Source organism: Coturnix japonica, chromosome 1 (assembly GCF_001577835.2).
Source record: "Coturnix japonica isolate 7356 chromosome 1, Coturnix japonica 2.1, whole genome shotgun sequence".
In the NCBI taxonomy this organism is placed as follows: domain Eukaryota; kingdom Metazoa; phylum Chordata; class Aves; order Galliformes; family Phasianidae; genus Coturnix; species Coturnix japonica.
In genome coordinates this window covers 173,741,716-173,754,344 of record NC_029516.1, presented here as the reverse complement: position 1 = coordinate 173,754,344, position 12,629 = coordinate 173,741,716, and the positions used below count along the sequence as shown (strand labels likewise).

Sequence of the window (12,629 nt, the reverse complement as noted above, 5' to 3'; positions counted from 1 at the left end):
TCCTGAGGGACTAAAGGGGGTCCTGAGGGATTGAATGGGGTCCTGAGGGACTAAAGGGGGTCCTGAGGGACTAAAGGGGGTCCTGAGGGATTGAAGGGGGTCCTGACGGACTAAAGGGGATCCTGAGGGACTAAAGGGGGTCCTAAGGGGTTAATGGGGGTCCTAAGGGGTTAATGGGGGTCCTGAGAGACTGAAGGGGGTCCTGAGAGACTGAAGGGGGTCCTGAGGGACTAAAGGGGGTCCTGAGGGATTGAAGGGGGTCCTGAGGGGTTAAAGGGGCTGTGAGGGACTGAAGGGGCTGTGAGGGAATGAAGGGGTGAGGTTGAGGCTGCACTGAGATGGAAGGGAGGTGTGGAGGTCACTTGAGAGGAAGGGGAGGCACTCTAAGGTGTATGGGGTTCCCTTGAGGTGAGAAGTGGGGTCTCTGAGTTGTATGGGGGTCTATTGATGTCAAAGGGGGAGTCCTGTGGGCTATGGGGCCCCTCGAGATGAAGGGGAGATTCAGGGGTGAAGGGGGTTTGTCTCAGGTGTGAGGAGCCATTGAGGCGAAGGGGGGTCTCCTGTAAGGGATGGGGTTCCCTTAAGGTGAATGGGGGTCTCCTGTGAGGGATGGGGCTCCCTTAAGGTGAATGGGGATCTCCTGTGAGGGGTGGGGTTCCCTTAAGGTGAATGGGGGCCTCCTCTAAGGGATGAGGTTCCCTTGAGGTGAATGGGGGACTCCTGTGAGCGATGGGGTTCCCTTAAGGTGAATGGGGTTCCCTTGAGGTGAATGGGGCCCTCCTCTAAGGGATGAGGTTCCCATGAGGTGAATGGGGGTCTCCTGTGAAGGATGGGGTTCCCTTAAGGTGAATGGGGGTCTCCTTTAAGGAATGGGGTTCCTTTGAGGTGAATGGGGGCCTCCTGTAAGGGATGGCGTTCCATTAAAGTGAATGGGGATCTCCAGTGATGGATGAGGTTCCCTTGAGATGAATGGGGGTCTCCTGTGTGGGATGAGGTTCCCTTGAGGTGAATGGGGGTCTCCTGTAAGGGATGGGGTTCCCTTAAGATGAAGGGGGTTCCCTTAAGGTGAATGGGGGTCTGCTATGTGGGATTGGGTTCCCTTGATGTGAATGGGGGTCTGCTATGTGGGATTGGGTTCCCTTAAGGTGAATGGGAGCCTCATGTGAGGGATGGGGTTCCCTTGAGGTGAATGGGGGCCTCCTGTGAGGGTTGGGGTTCCCTTAAGGTGAATGGGGTTCCCTTGAGGAGAATGAGGGTCTCCTGTGAGGGATGGGGTTCCCTTAAGGTGAAAGGGGTTTCCCTTGAGGTTTATGGGGGTCTCCTGTGAGGGATGGGGCACCCTTAAGGTGAATGGGGGACTCGTATGAAGGCTGGGGTTCCCTTGATGTGATCACTGATGGGCTCTTTGAGTGCTGTGATATTCCTCCAAGCAGTGAAACCTTCCCTCCCCATCACATCCTTCCTCCAACCAACTGTTTTTGCCTATTTGTTGCCGTTTGGCTCTTGCTTTACTGGGCAGCTTCCACCAGCAGCACGTGATGTGAATGAGTTCAGCTTTGTGCTTCCAGGTGTTAGAATGAAGCAGTGTGTGAGAGGAAGAGAAATAATCAATAGGTGTCAGCTGGAAATGAGGCTGTCACTGCTCCTTGGGTGAGCACAGAGATGCCACAGGGGCAGAGCAAGCACTGACTTCAGTGTGAGCCTGTTCTCTGTTAATGAAGGTGGGTCTGGATTAATGAAGGTGAGGGTCGGTTTTGGTTTAGATGAGCTTTCCGTGCTGTTAAGGAGATCACATCCAGCCTTTCCTCTCTATTAAATCTTTTCTAAGCTTGTGCAAGAAGCAGGAGAAGCCTGAGCTATTAGTCACCGGGCTTCCTTTGTGAAAGTGAGACTCAAACAGTCTGTTTCTTGTTGTTGTTTTCTCCGGGAGCTTAAAGACTTCGGAGGAACAGAAACTAAGTGGAATGTGTGACAGCTCAGTGCAGCTTTGGCTTGGATGGAACGCTATAGAAGTGCTGTCTCACTCCCAGGTGATCTGACTGTACACATCAACCATCGGCTACTTGAATATCTGCCAGCTGGAAGTTTCAAAGCTCATTTTACTGCTGTGATGATCAGCTGCAAGCAGATGATCTTCAGAACTCCTCAACTTACTTCCCAATTATAAGGAGAAAGCCATGTGTGATGCTTACACTGTACCTAAGGTGTTTTCCTATAATGAGGCTAAAAGCTCTTCCATCTCTAGAAGGAGAGACAGAGTGAAAGCCATAGACAACAGTGTGTCTTTGCATAGCCGTGAATGCTGTTAGCCATCCAGGTAACCCAATATCTTTTGCCTTTCAGCTCAGAGATGGCTTTTGTCAGACGGGGGGATGGAGCAGCAATGAGTTCAGCCACAAAGCAGGAGTGTGGGGCAGAGCCAGCACTGAGCAAAGTATTGCAAGGATCTTCTCTGGCCTCTTAGCTTCGAGACTGGGGTTGGTAACCATTTGGAGTTGAATGGGTTTTAAGTGTCCCAGCGCTCAGCTTGAGCCCTTGAGACAACCTAGTTGTCTGTAATGGGAAGAGAGTGAATTCAAAGGCTGTGAAGGTCCTTTTCAGGTTGGTACCCTCCCTCCATACATCTTACAGTGAAAAACTGGGCAGCTCTATGAGGAATCTAACCACTGAGCTACACGGTGGCTGCACATCTCCCAGTTTTCCAGCTAAAAGCATGTGCCAAAAGCATCTTTTATTTGGAATCAGCTCTATACAGTTATTGTTACATGTTCCACTGAGCAACATGAAAACAAATCTGCCTCTTCAGTGCCTCACTTCCTCTTTCCTACCAAGTGTGTTGGGGGGAGATACGAGGATGGAAAGTGGTGCCTTTGAGTGCTGCTTTCACTTCCCTTTGGTTTGTGCTGCCTCCTCTCCTATGTCTGTTTAGAGAACTGCTCCATCAGAGCATTAAATGACTGATGCAGTGATGGATGCTGTGGTTCCTCCAGCTGTATGACACCTCTCCCTTAAGGGGGGAATAGCTGCAGTGCCAGTAAGTGTAACCCAGAAGGTTGGCTGTTAATCTGGTGATGCATTTTTGCTTCCTACAGTGCATTCCCCAAGCAATGCAAGCGTGTTTCCTTCACTAAATGGTCTCTAGATACCTTAGGGAGCCCATTGTGTCTGAAAGCTGTATCATCCAGTAAGATCACAGGCATTAATGTGCTTCAGGTTAGTATTAATCAGCACACATCCCTTGCTTGTTTGTAATATGGCACGTGCCTAAAGCCAAGTGGTCCTTGGAGGTCAGAAACCCCTTTTCTTTGGGGTCTCCCTTCTGGACATCACCGGGGTGTCCTCTTCCACCTCTTTGTATGATTCCTTCTTGCATCAAAGCAGCAGTTATGGCTTTGGTCTCTCCTCTTGCAACGGAGTAAATATTGTTCTATACAGGCTCAGTATAAAGACGCTATGGATGGGTGATATTTCTAGCTGCTGCTTAAAAGAGACCTTGTCTCCTTGGTTCTGAGCTCTAAGAAAGTGATGTGGGTTCCCTCTAGGAGGCTATAGAGTGCAAAGGGAACCTTTATTGCTGCTGTTTTACTTAGTTTTAGGGGAGTAGGTTGTGCCATAGGCTGGCAGTTCCCTGTTCAGATAATGGAGGACTATTTCACACTGTGTTTCCATGGGCCGCCTTAAATTCAAAGGCTTTGCTTTACTCATCCTCCTTTGCTTTCTCCCTGCATCACTTACTGAAGATCCAGTGTCCTATGGAGCCCTCGTGGAGCCTCTCAGTGCAGAAACAGGAGGAGCTGTGGCAGAAAATGAATCTCTGGAAGCCTTTATTGAGCTTTAATACATTCAGGTGAAAGCTTCAGAGGTCTCTTTTCCACCCAAAGCCAGTCATTCAAAAGGATGGAGGCAATGCGTGTAACTAAAAGAAAGGAAGAGCTTTCATGCAAGGAACCGTGAGCTAAAATCCGTGGTTATGTCTGCAGTCGCCTCTTTAGGAACATGAGAGAATCAGGGCAAAGTGCATTTTTAAGCTGCTGCCAAAAAGCAGCTATTTGCTTAGCAGTTATTTGCTTACTAACCTGCTGCTGAATCCCACTGTTTGTCCTGAGTCCATGAAGATAAGAAGAGGATGCGGTTATAAGGCCATCCACAAGTGACCTGCTGATGGCTGTGCAGCCTTAACATCTTCAAACACACGCTGTAATGGCATTAAAGCCCAATTCCAGCAATCCCTCGTGGTACGTCCTATGAAATGACCATTAAACGCTGCTTTTTTCCTTTTGAGGTAGGTCTGAAATCACGTGTGATCCTCTTGACCCAGAGCTGTCATAAGACGAGCTGTGGGAAGACAGCGTTTCATTGTGAAGCTTGTCTGTAAATCATCCTAGCAAGGCTGTAATATCGAGTTGCTGTGATAATTCCTAATGCTCATTAGCTAAATGAAGTCTGTGTTTTACTAGGCTTCATAGAACCTGATATCTCTGCCTTTTTACATTGACCAGCCAACAGCTGATTGCTGAGAGCTGCATGACCATCCAGGGACCCAGACTTTGCAAGCTCGGTTCTGTTGAGTCGGAAACAACTGGAATTGCTGCAGTCAAGTTTGTGCTGCGAACTAATCTAATCTAAGTAATCTTTGCCCCCTGCTTTAATGCAGAAATAGCTGGAGGGATTTGGCTTTGCATTCTTTCAGAGTGACTGTGGGTCATCAAGCGAGACTGGGTGGAATCGGGCTGTACCAGCTTGTGCAGAGCTCAGACCTGATGCTGGCCTGGAAAGAATTAATGGAGTAACCAGAAAGAAAACTGTATGTTGGTGTTAGAAGTTCTTGTGAGTTAAAAGCTAATGGCCGAGTGAGTGGAATGGGTGCTGAGTCTGTAGGCCACGTTGAAATACTGGAGGTTTGGACGTTGTGTTGAGGGATGTGGTTTAGTGAGAGCTATTGGTGATAGGATGGTTGGACTGGATGGTCTTATAGGTCTTTTCCAACCTTGATAACTCTGTGATTCCTTATGGGGTCCTTATGTGGTCCTATGTGGTCTTTATGGGGTCCTTATGGGGTCCTATGTATTGTTGTGTTGAGGGATACGATTTAACTGGCAAGTATTGGTGATGGTTGGACTGGATGGTCTTATAGGTTGTTTCCAACCTTGATAATTCTGTGATTCTGTGATTCCTTATGGGGTCCTATGTGGTCCTTATGGGGTCCTATGTGTTGTTGTGTTGAGGGATATGATTTAACTGGGAAGTATTGGTGATGGTTGGACTGGAAGATCTTCTAGGTCTTTTCCAACCTTGATAACTCTGTGATTCTGTGATTCCTTATGGGGTCCTTATGGGGTCCTTATGGGGTCCTTATGGGGTCCTATGTGTTGTTGTGTTGAGGGATATGATTTAACTGGCAAGTATTGGTGATGGTTGGACTGGATGATCTTGTAGGTCTTTTCCAACCTTGATAACTCTGTGATTCCTTATGGGGTCCTGTGTGGTCTTTATGGGGTCCTATGTGGTTTTCATGGGGTCCTTATGGGTTGTTGTGTTGAGGGATATGATTTAACTGGGCAGTATTGGTGATGGTTGGACTGGATGATCTTGTAGGTCTTTTCCAACCTTGATAACTCTGATTCTGTGATTCCTTATGGGGTCCTATGTGTTGTTGTGTTGAGGGATATGATTTAACTGGGAAGTATTGGTGATGGTTGGACTGGATGATCTTCTAGGTCTTTTCCAACCTTGATAACTCTGTGATTCTGTGATTCCTTATGGGGTCCTTATGGGGTCCTATGTGGTCTTTATGGGGTCCTTATGGGTTGTTGTATTGAGGGATATGATTTAACTGGCAAGTATTGGTGGCTGCAAACTCAGTATCTTTCACCCATTGACATCATCTAAACTTGGCCATATCTGGAGTTCTTTTTTCAGGGGTCATTTGATTCCTGTAAGAGAACAATAAAGTGGTTAAGACAGAACAAGAGTCAGAACTTTCCGTTCTTGTTTTTTGCTCCCCGTGATGTGACCTTGAGTCAATACTTAAGAAATGCCAGGAATGCTTCATGCTCTTCCAGGTAGGCACTGTTCTCTGTGTGGTTCAGGGAGACCTTGCTATAAGAAGTAGCTTTGGGATGGCTGCACGTTTCCCTTTGCCTTTCACAGCGTGTTTTAGGCTTTATGGAACGGCTGCTGTGGTTGCAGAGCATATCAGCTTTATGGCTTCCCTTCTTGTGTTGAAGAGCTTTTGGTACCGTTTATAGACACATAAATAACTAAGCCCGTCTCTAATGAGAAGTGACAGCCTTCTTCCCTCTTCAACTGAGAGTAAAAGGAAATGAAACTCAGCCTTATTTGCAGCTGTTGTATTTGGGGTGTTTTACATTTCTGTGCTTGTTAAGGGGCTGGTACCTGACCACAGGCTGCTTTACCCTTTGCTTGTAGAAGTGCTGGGCTGTATGTGGTCCTGCCTATGTCTGGAGCTGCTGGTTTCACTTCAGCGTTCAGCTGCTCCTCTCTGCACCAGCACCGTGCTGAGGAACTGGTCTGGTGGAAATAACCCAGCCAAACAGAACAGCTGCAAGGCCTTGGTGCAGAGTTTCGGTGCCTGGTTGAATGGTGTGTTGGGTTTGCTTCTGAGCTGTTGGTCTCATGAATGAAACTTTAGATTATGTTTGGCTGGGTTGAGGTAAATGAGCTCTGGATGCTGCTGCAGAGCTCTGAGGATTCATAGAATGGTTTGGGTTGGAAGGGACCTCAAGGATCACGAAGCTCCAAATCTCCTGCTATAGACGGGGCCACCAACCTCCACATTGATACCAGCCCAGGCTGCCCAGGGCCCATCCAACCTGGCCTTGAACACCTCCAGGGATGGATGGGGCATCCACAGCCTCTCTGGGCAGCTGTTCCAGCACCTCACCACTCTCTGAGTAAAGAACTTCCCCCAATATCCAACCTCAGTCTGCTCTCCTTCAACTTGAAACCATTTCCCCTTGTCCTGCTGTTATCTGCCCTTTCAAAGAGCTGCCCCCCCCTCCTGTTTCTAGGCTCCCTTTAGGTCCTGGCAGGCTGCAGTGAGGTCACCCTGCAACCTTCTTTTCTCCAGGCTGAACAAGGAGATCAATTCCTGACTTTGACGGGTGCAAACAAGTCGCCAAACACAAGGATAAGAACTTGGATGTGCTCATAAAGATGCAAGTGCAGGTCGTGATGCTCTTGAGCTTTATACAAAACCTCAGCTTGTAAAATAGAAAGAGGAAAAACTTGTTTGACTTTGCCTGAGGGTGAATTCATGGTAAGGTATCACTTCAACCTGTCACGCAATTAGCTTGTAATCCCAAAAGGAACTGGAGAAAGTTGCCCTTCTTGCCTTTATCCAACCTCAGTCTGCCCTCCTTCAACCTGAAACCATTTCCCCTTGTCTTAATGTTATCTCCCCTTGTAAAGAGCTGACTCCCCTCCTGTTTCTAGGCTCCCTTTAGGTACTGAGGTCACTACACATTCCTCTAGGATTAAGTGAGAACTTTAAAGCACAGTGTTATGATTCCAAACCCAACGATGCTCATTTGGCTCTTATTAAAAACCTTTTAGGACTAACTGCATCCAGGCAAGCTTTGAGTGGGCCAAAAAGGATGGCAGCTGTTCATTGACATCCCTAGGGAAGGGGAGGCAAGACAGTGGGGTGAGGGTTTTGTAATGTGGTGCTGTAAGCAAAACCAAGCAGTATAACATCAAAAACAAACCTGCCTTAAGTAGTTAATGATAACCTAGGAAGGATAATTTCCCCTGAATTGCTGGATATGTATTTCTGTTGTGTTTTGCTTTTTATTTAAGGGGTTGCTGTGACTGCAGGGAGCCTCGTTCAGCCCATTACGATGGCAGTGGTTTGTTGGAGATCCCCATGTCTACTATTTCTCCTTGTGTGTGCTTCAGGCTGGGCCCTGTGATGATGATGCAGAACACGTGGGTGATGGGCTGCTGTTCTGTGCCAACACTGTCGTGTATTGAAGTGATAGTTGGAGTGATTTAGATGTGTGGAGTTGAAGTTACATACAGGACATGAGGAAGAATAGCTTGTTGTGTGCATCAGTGTTGCTTCATCTGAGCTCATGCAGCTCATCCAGGCAGCTCATGATGACTTAACCAAATGCTCATTTTCAGCCACAATAGTTCATTCTCTGGCGGTTTTTGGACAACAGGGCTTTGAAAACCCATGTAGGTGCTTCCATAATAAGCAAAGCTTCATCTCAATGTAAGTTCCTTAAACTATTTGTGATTGTCTTGTGTTTTTTAGCGCCGGCTTCGTCACCTTCGGAACATTGCTGCGCGGAACATCATCAACAAGAATGGGTATCGCCTCCTGGACACGTACTTCACTCTGCACCTGTGTGATAACACCAGGATATACAAAGGTACACCAGCTTTCCTATCACCTTCTTCACTAAGGACTCCTTTAGGACACTGACTTGATATTCTTTCTTGCCTCAACAACCTGCTGCCACTGTTTGAATCATTTATACAAACAGCAGAAGAGCATCCTTTAGTTTTCTCAACTTCCTAAAAAGAAGAAGGCAAGGAAGTAAAGCAAATAAACAGCAGCTTTGGTAGAGTCTCTTAAGTAAACCTGGTTTTGTTGCTCTCCTTTCTCCCAGCCAGTAACTTAAAGTGATGTAGAAACTTAGAAGCTTCAGCTTCCCTGTGAAATTCTGGACATCAGTTATTTTATTGAGCATAAGCCAGTGCTTGATTCCATTGATGCTTTCCCAAGTTCTGCTTTCGACACCTCTGGATGTTAGAACTCATTTCTAATGCTTTGTTTTCCATTGCAATCAATAGCTCCTCGTTACGGTGAGGAGATTTTTATCTTCTCTTTGGGTCTATCAACAGTTGGAGCTTTGAAAGTGAATTTTGTTACACCCAGGCTTTATTTTCAGCTTTTTTGAGGTCTCTGCCTGAAGGGTGTCTAACTTGAACCTGCTGTATGGGCTTCTGTGATGGTGGTTTGAACCTGGAATGGGAATATTCCGGGTTGTCAGAAGATTTTTCCCTTCATTTTAGTAAACTTAGGGGTTTTCTAGGAAGTCTGTGCTTCAGCCTCTGTCTGCTTAAAGACTTCGTGCTCTTCTTTGGGCTGGGAGAGCTGAGGTCTGTGTGTCCATTGAAGTCCAGAGTTGTTGGCACCTCTGAGTTTCTCTTCTAAGCATCTGGGAGAGGCCTCCCTTGCTCTTCAGGGAAGTATTACAACCACTTTATCCCTCCTGCCCTCCTCCAGGATGATGTTAAATAACAAGTGGGAAGTGGCAACCACATCCTGTCACTTACCGGCCCACATTCTTTTCCCAGAAACCAAAGGCACAGGAACATCTTGGGTTTAAAATGAAATCTTCATAATGACTTCTAATAATTCAATGAGTTCTCTTGCTTAATAGAGTTGGCTGCACTTTGAGGTCGTTCTTAGCAATCTGTTCCCAACCAACTAGACCCCGTTAGCATTTGTATTTCAAGAGTGTGACTTGTTTTGGCTTTTTGTTTCAAATATTTAAGCTTTTTATTAGTGTTTAACCTAATCTTAAAGTGTCTTCCTCTCATTTTTTTCCCCCTTAGAATTTTATAAGAGCGAAGTGATCAAGAATTCTCTGGTAAGTTGTTACCATATAAAAAGGAAAGGAAACTCTTCTCTTTTGACGTTATGCGTTTGCCACAGGAGATAAATTCTTCAGCTTCACCCTGTGACTCTTAAACATGGATTTAAACCCTTCACCCCTTTTAGGAGCATCACATTCTCCTCCTCCTTCTCAGATTCTGTTCACAACAGTTGGAACAGTGAGTTCAGAACAGCTGTGGATCAAAGATCAGTTGGTACCTCTGCGCATGGGACTGAACCCTCCCAGGGTCACCACGTGTTGGTTTGTAAATTCAGATCTGTAAAAGAACCAGAACTGAAGAGTTTATTACTACTGAGATGGGTAGTAATAGGATACATGCATGTGAGCTGGATGTTGCAAGTGTTGGGCAAGGCAGTTTGGAAACCTGCTCAACAGACTTGTTCACGTCCACATCTGGAGGTGGAACCGCCATCACTTGCAGCGCTCTGGGCTCTAAGTGCTTTGAAGAACTGGCTGTTACCACCAGTAGTGTTGGATTGACTTGGTTTGGTTGTAGCATGGGCCAGTTGCATAAGATCCTTTAAAGCCTTAGTTGGAGTGTTATCAGAGGTGAACCAGTTCTTGGAGTGCTTTGTGAAGCGGGGCTGTCATTTGAGGGCTGCCATCAGCATCAGTCGAGGAGGAGGAGAATGTGAATAAACCTGTAAATAAGTTGTAGTTGTACCAACTTAATTATCAGGGAATAGATCAGAGCTTCAGTTCAGTTTTTGCAATGAAAGCTGTTCTTTGGTTTTCAGAAGCGAAGTTGTAAAGCAAAGTTATTTTCCACATTATAAGTTCTTGATTTGGCTAAACTCAGTTAATGAAGTAATTGTACAGAGGCTTTAATAGCTCTTAAGAGTCTTTAATAGCTCCTTAATAGCTGAAACAGCTGCCACTCATGATGAAATGCCTTTGTGTTAAAACCCTTGTTTGACATAAAGTGCTACATTCTGGTATCATGCTTTGAGGTCAGGACTGTCAGCTTCTGTTCTTCTCATCTCCCTTTGAATACCAACAGAATCCAACCTGGAGGAGTTTGGACTTTGGAATAATGCCTGATCGTCTCGATACATCTGTCTCGTGTTTCGTTGTGAGGATCTGGGGTGGCAAGAAGGAGCATTTCCAGCTTCTGATCGAATGGAAGGTCAATCTGGATGGATTAAAGTACTTGGGACAGCAGGTAATGCAAGAACAGGTTTTCCTCTACTTCTGGTTTAAAGAATTGTAACAGCTAGATGAGCTCATACAGGTTGTTAATGTGTGTTGGTCTTGGTAGCAGCTGCCAGCTCCTTCCAACAGGAAAGAAGCTCTGGCCACTCTTTCTCATTCCAATGTATGTGGCTGAATGTACTCAGCAACAGATCTGAAAGCTGTGAAACAAAAGCTTTTCTGTGGTTAAATTCAGTTTGCTTTTGGGTTTCTTCTGCTTCTCTACTTATAGGTGCTGAAAAACTGCATTTCATCCTCAGTATTTCATCATCAGATACAGTGATTTATGCTCAACTGCAGTGTAAAGCCATAGGAATTTGACCTGAAAACCATTTGTTTTCTTACAGATACATGCAAGAAACCCAAACGAGATCATTTTTGGTCTCAATGATGGTTATTATGGAGCTTCGTATGAACAGAAGGTGAGGATATTGTTGACTTGTTTAATTGGCATTAACTCTTCCTGTAGCTTTCAGAAGCCGTGTGTGTACCTGAGGAATATTTCCGTTCTTAACATCTGATCTCTAGTTTTAATGCTAGGTATCCTGAATAGGAAACAGCCTCACTTTGGTGGGTATATTAGCTCTACCTAAAACCTTTAGGAGGGGATTCTTGTCAATTGTGTCTGTGTTCCTATAGAATCTGCATATGATGCCTTTCCTCACCTTTGTTTCACAACATGTTCTAGATTTACAGCTGAACATGACTCAATCCATAAGATACATGTTCCTATCTCCTGTCTTAACATCTCCTTTGTGATAAAAGAGGTGGGAGCCTGGAATCTACTGCAGTAGAACGATCTGAAATAGGACAGGAACATAAAGTGCTGCCACCATTATTTTTCTCTCCCCATAGAGTCGTACCTCCAACTTCTGCTTTTGTTCAAGGCTTTGCTTATTTTGATAGTGTTGTAGTGATTTAAAACCATCTTTCTCCTCTGTTTCCCTCCCTGGCTTTCAGATTTTCTTCCAGCCCTCAAATGCTTTTTGCTCCCAACCCATAACACTCGTTCTTTGTTCTTGCAGTCATATCAAATGCATTTAGGGAAGCAGGGATGGCTTCCACTCAATGACCAACTGGCTGTTGATTCCTTAAAGAAGTAACAGTAGAGCTGGTCGATACAGCTCTATGTAACTCAAAGCATTTAGCAGGATTAGGATGGACAGAAGAGTGAGTTACGTTCTTCAGGGTTTACTGAGCTGCAGCTCTGTTCAACAATCAACTATTAAGACCTTTGTAAAGCTCTTTCTTTAGAGTATATAGTCTGTATCAGCACAGGTAGAAACCCTGCATCTCCTTTTTTCTTTCCCCTTAAAGCAGCTCAGAAATAAAGCCTTTGTGCCTTTACATTTGGCAGAAAGGGATGTGTGCTGTGTGGCCTGTGGCTCTTACAGCCTTGTAGGTGTTGGCACGTAACTCTGCATTTCAACACCTTCTATATGGGAACAGCCTGTTGAGGCAGGTAAGGAATATACAAACAGGGCTTCTTGCAGTTGTATCCAGGCACACTGATATTACCTTCTATTCTAGCCTATTTTCTGTACTGAAATGGATATTGCTACTTGTTTTTCCTGCAGTCTTTCAAGTTTCTGGCCAGAGCGTGTCAAACCTGTATGAAGATGCATTTAAAACACATTAAATTCGGGGTTATTTGTTAGATACAAGTGCATGCTTATAGTCCAGATGGGAACATTTTGCATCTCTAACTTCATGTCCTTTCTTTGCCTTAAGGATCACTCAGGTACCCTGAAGAACAGCCTTCTCCAGGTGGATCAGAACTGCGTTCGT

General features: G+C 45.5%; 1 protein-coding gene across 2 annotated transcripts in view; it reads left to right on the top strand.

The window, feature by feature from the left end:
- UVRAG (UV radiation resistance associated) overlaps positions 1 to 12,629 on the top strand; it is a 62,363-nt gene that overhangs the window by 414 nt on the left and 49,320 nt on the right. Inside the window, exons 1-6 of one of the 2 annotated variants that reach the window (XM_015852479.2) lie at positions 4,101 to 4,282; positions 8,279 to 8,396; positions 9,589 to 9,623; positions 10,651 to 10,812; positions 11,189 to 11,263; positions 12,573 to 12,629. The exon at positions 12,573 to 12,629 is cut by the window's right edge and continues 32 nt beyond it. In XM_015852479.2, coding sequence (XP_015707965.1) covers positions 4,250 to 4,282; positions 8,279 to 8,396; positions 9,589 to 9,623; positions 10,651 to 10,812; positions 11,189 to 11,263; positions 12,573 to 12,629 — 480 coding nt within the window. In that variant the 5' untranslated portion in view covers positions 4,101 to 4,249. Of the gene's footprint in view, positions 1 to 4,100; positions 4,283 to 8,278; positions 8,397 to 9,588; positions 9,624 to 10,650; positions 10,813 to 11,188; positions 11,264 to 12,572 lie in introns of those variants that run through there. The other variant, XM_015852478.2, reaches the window with a different exon arrangement.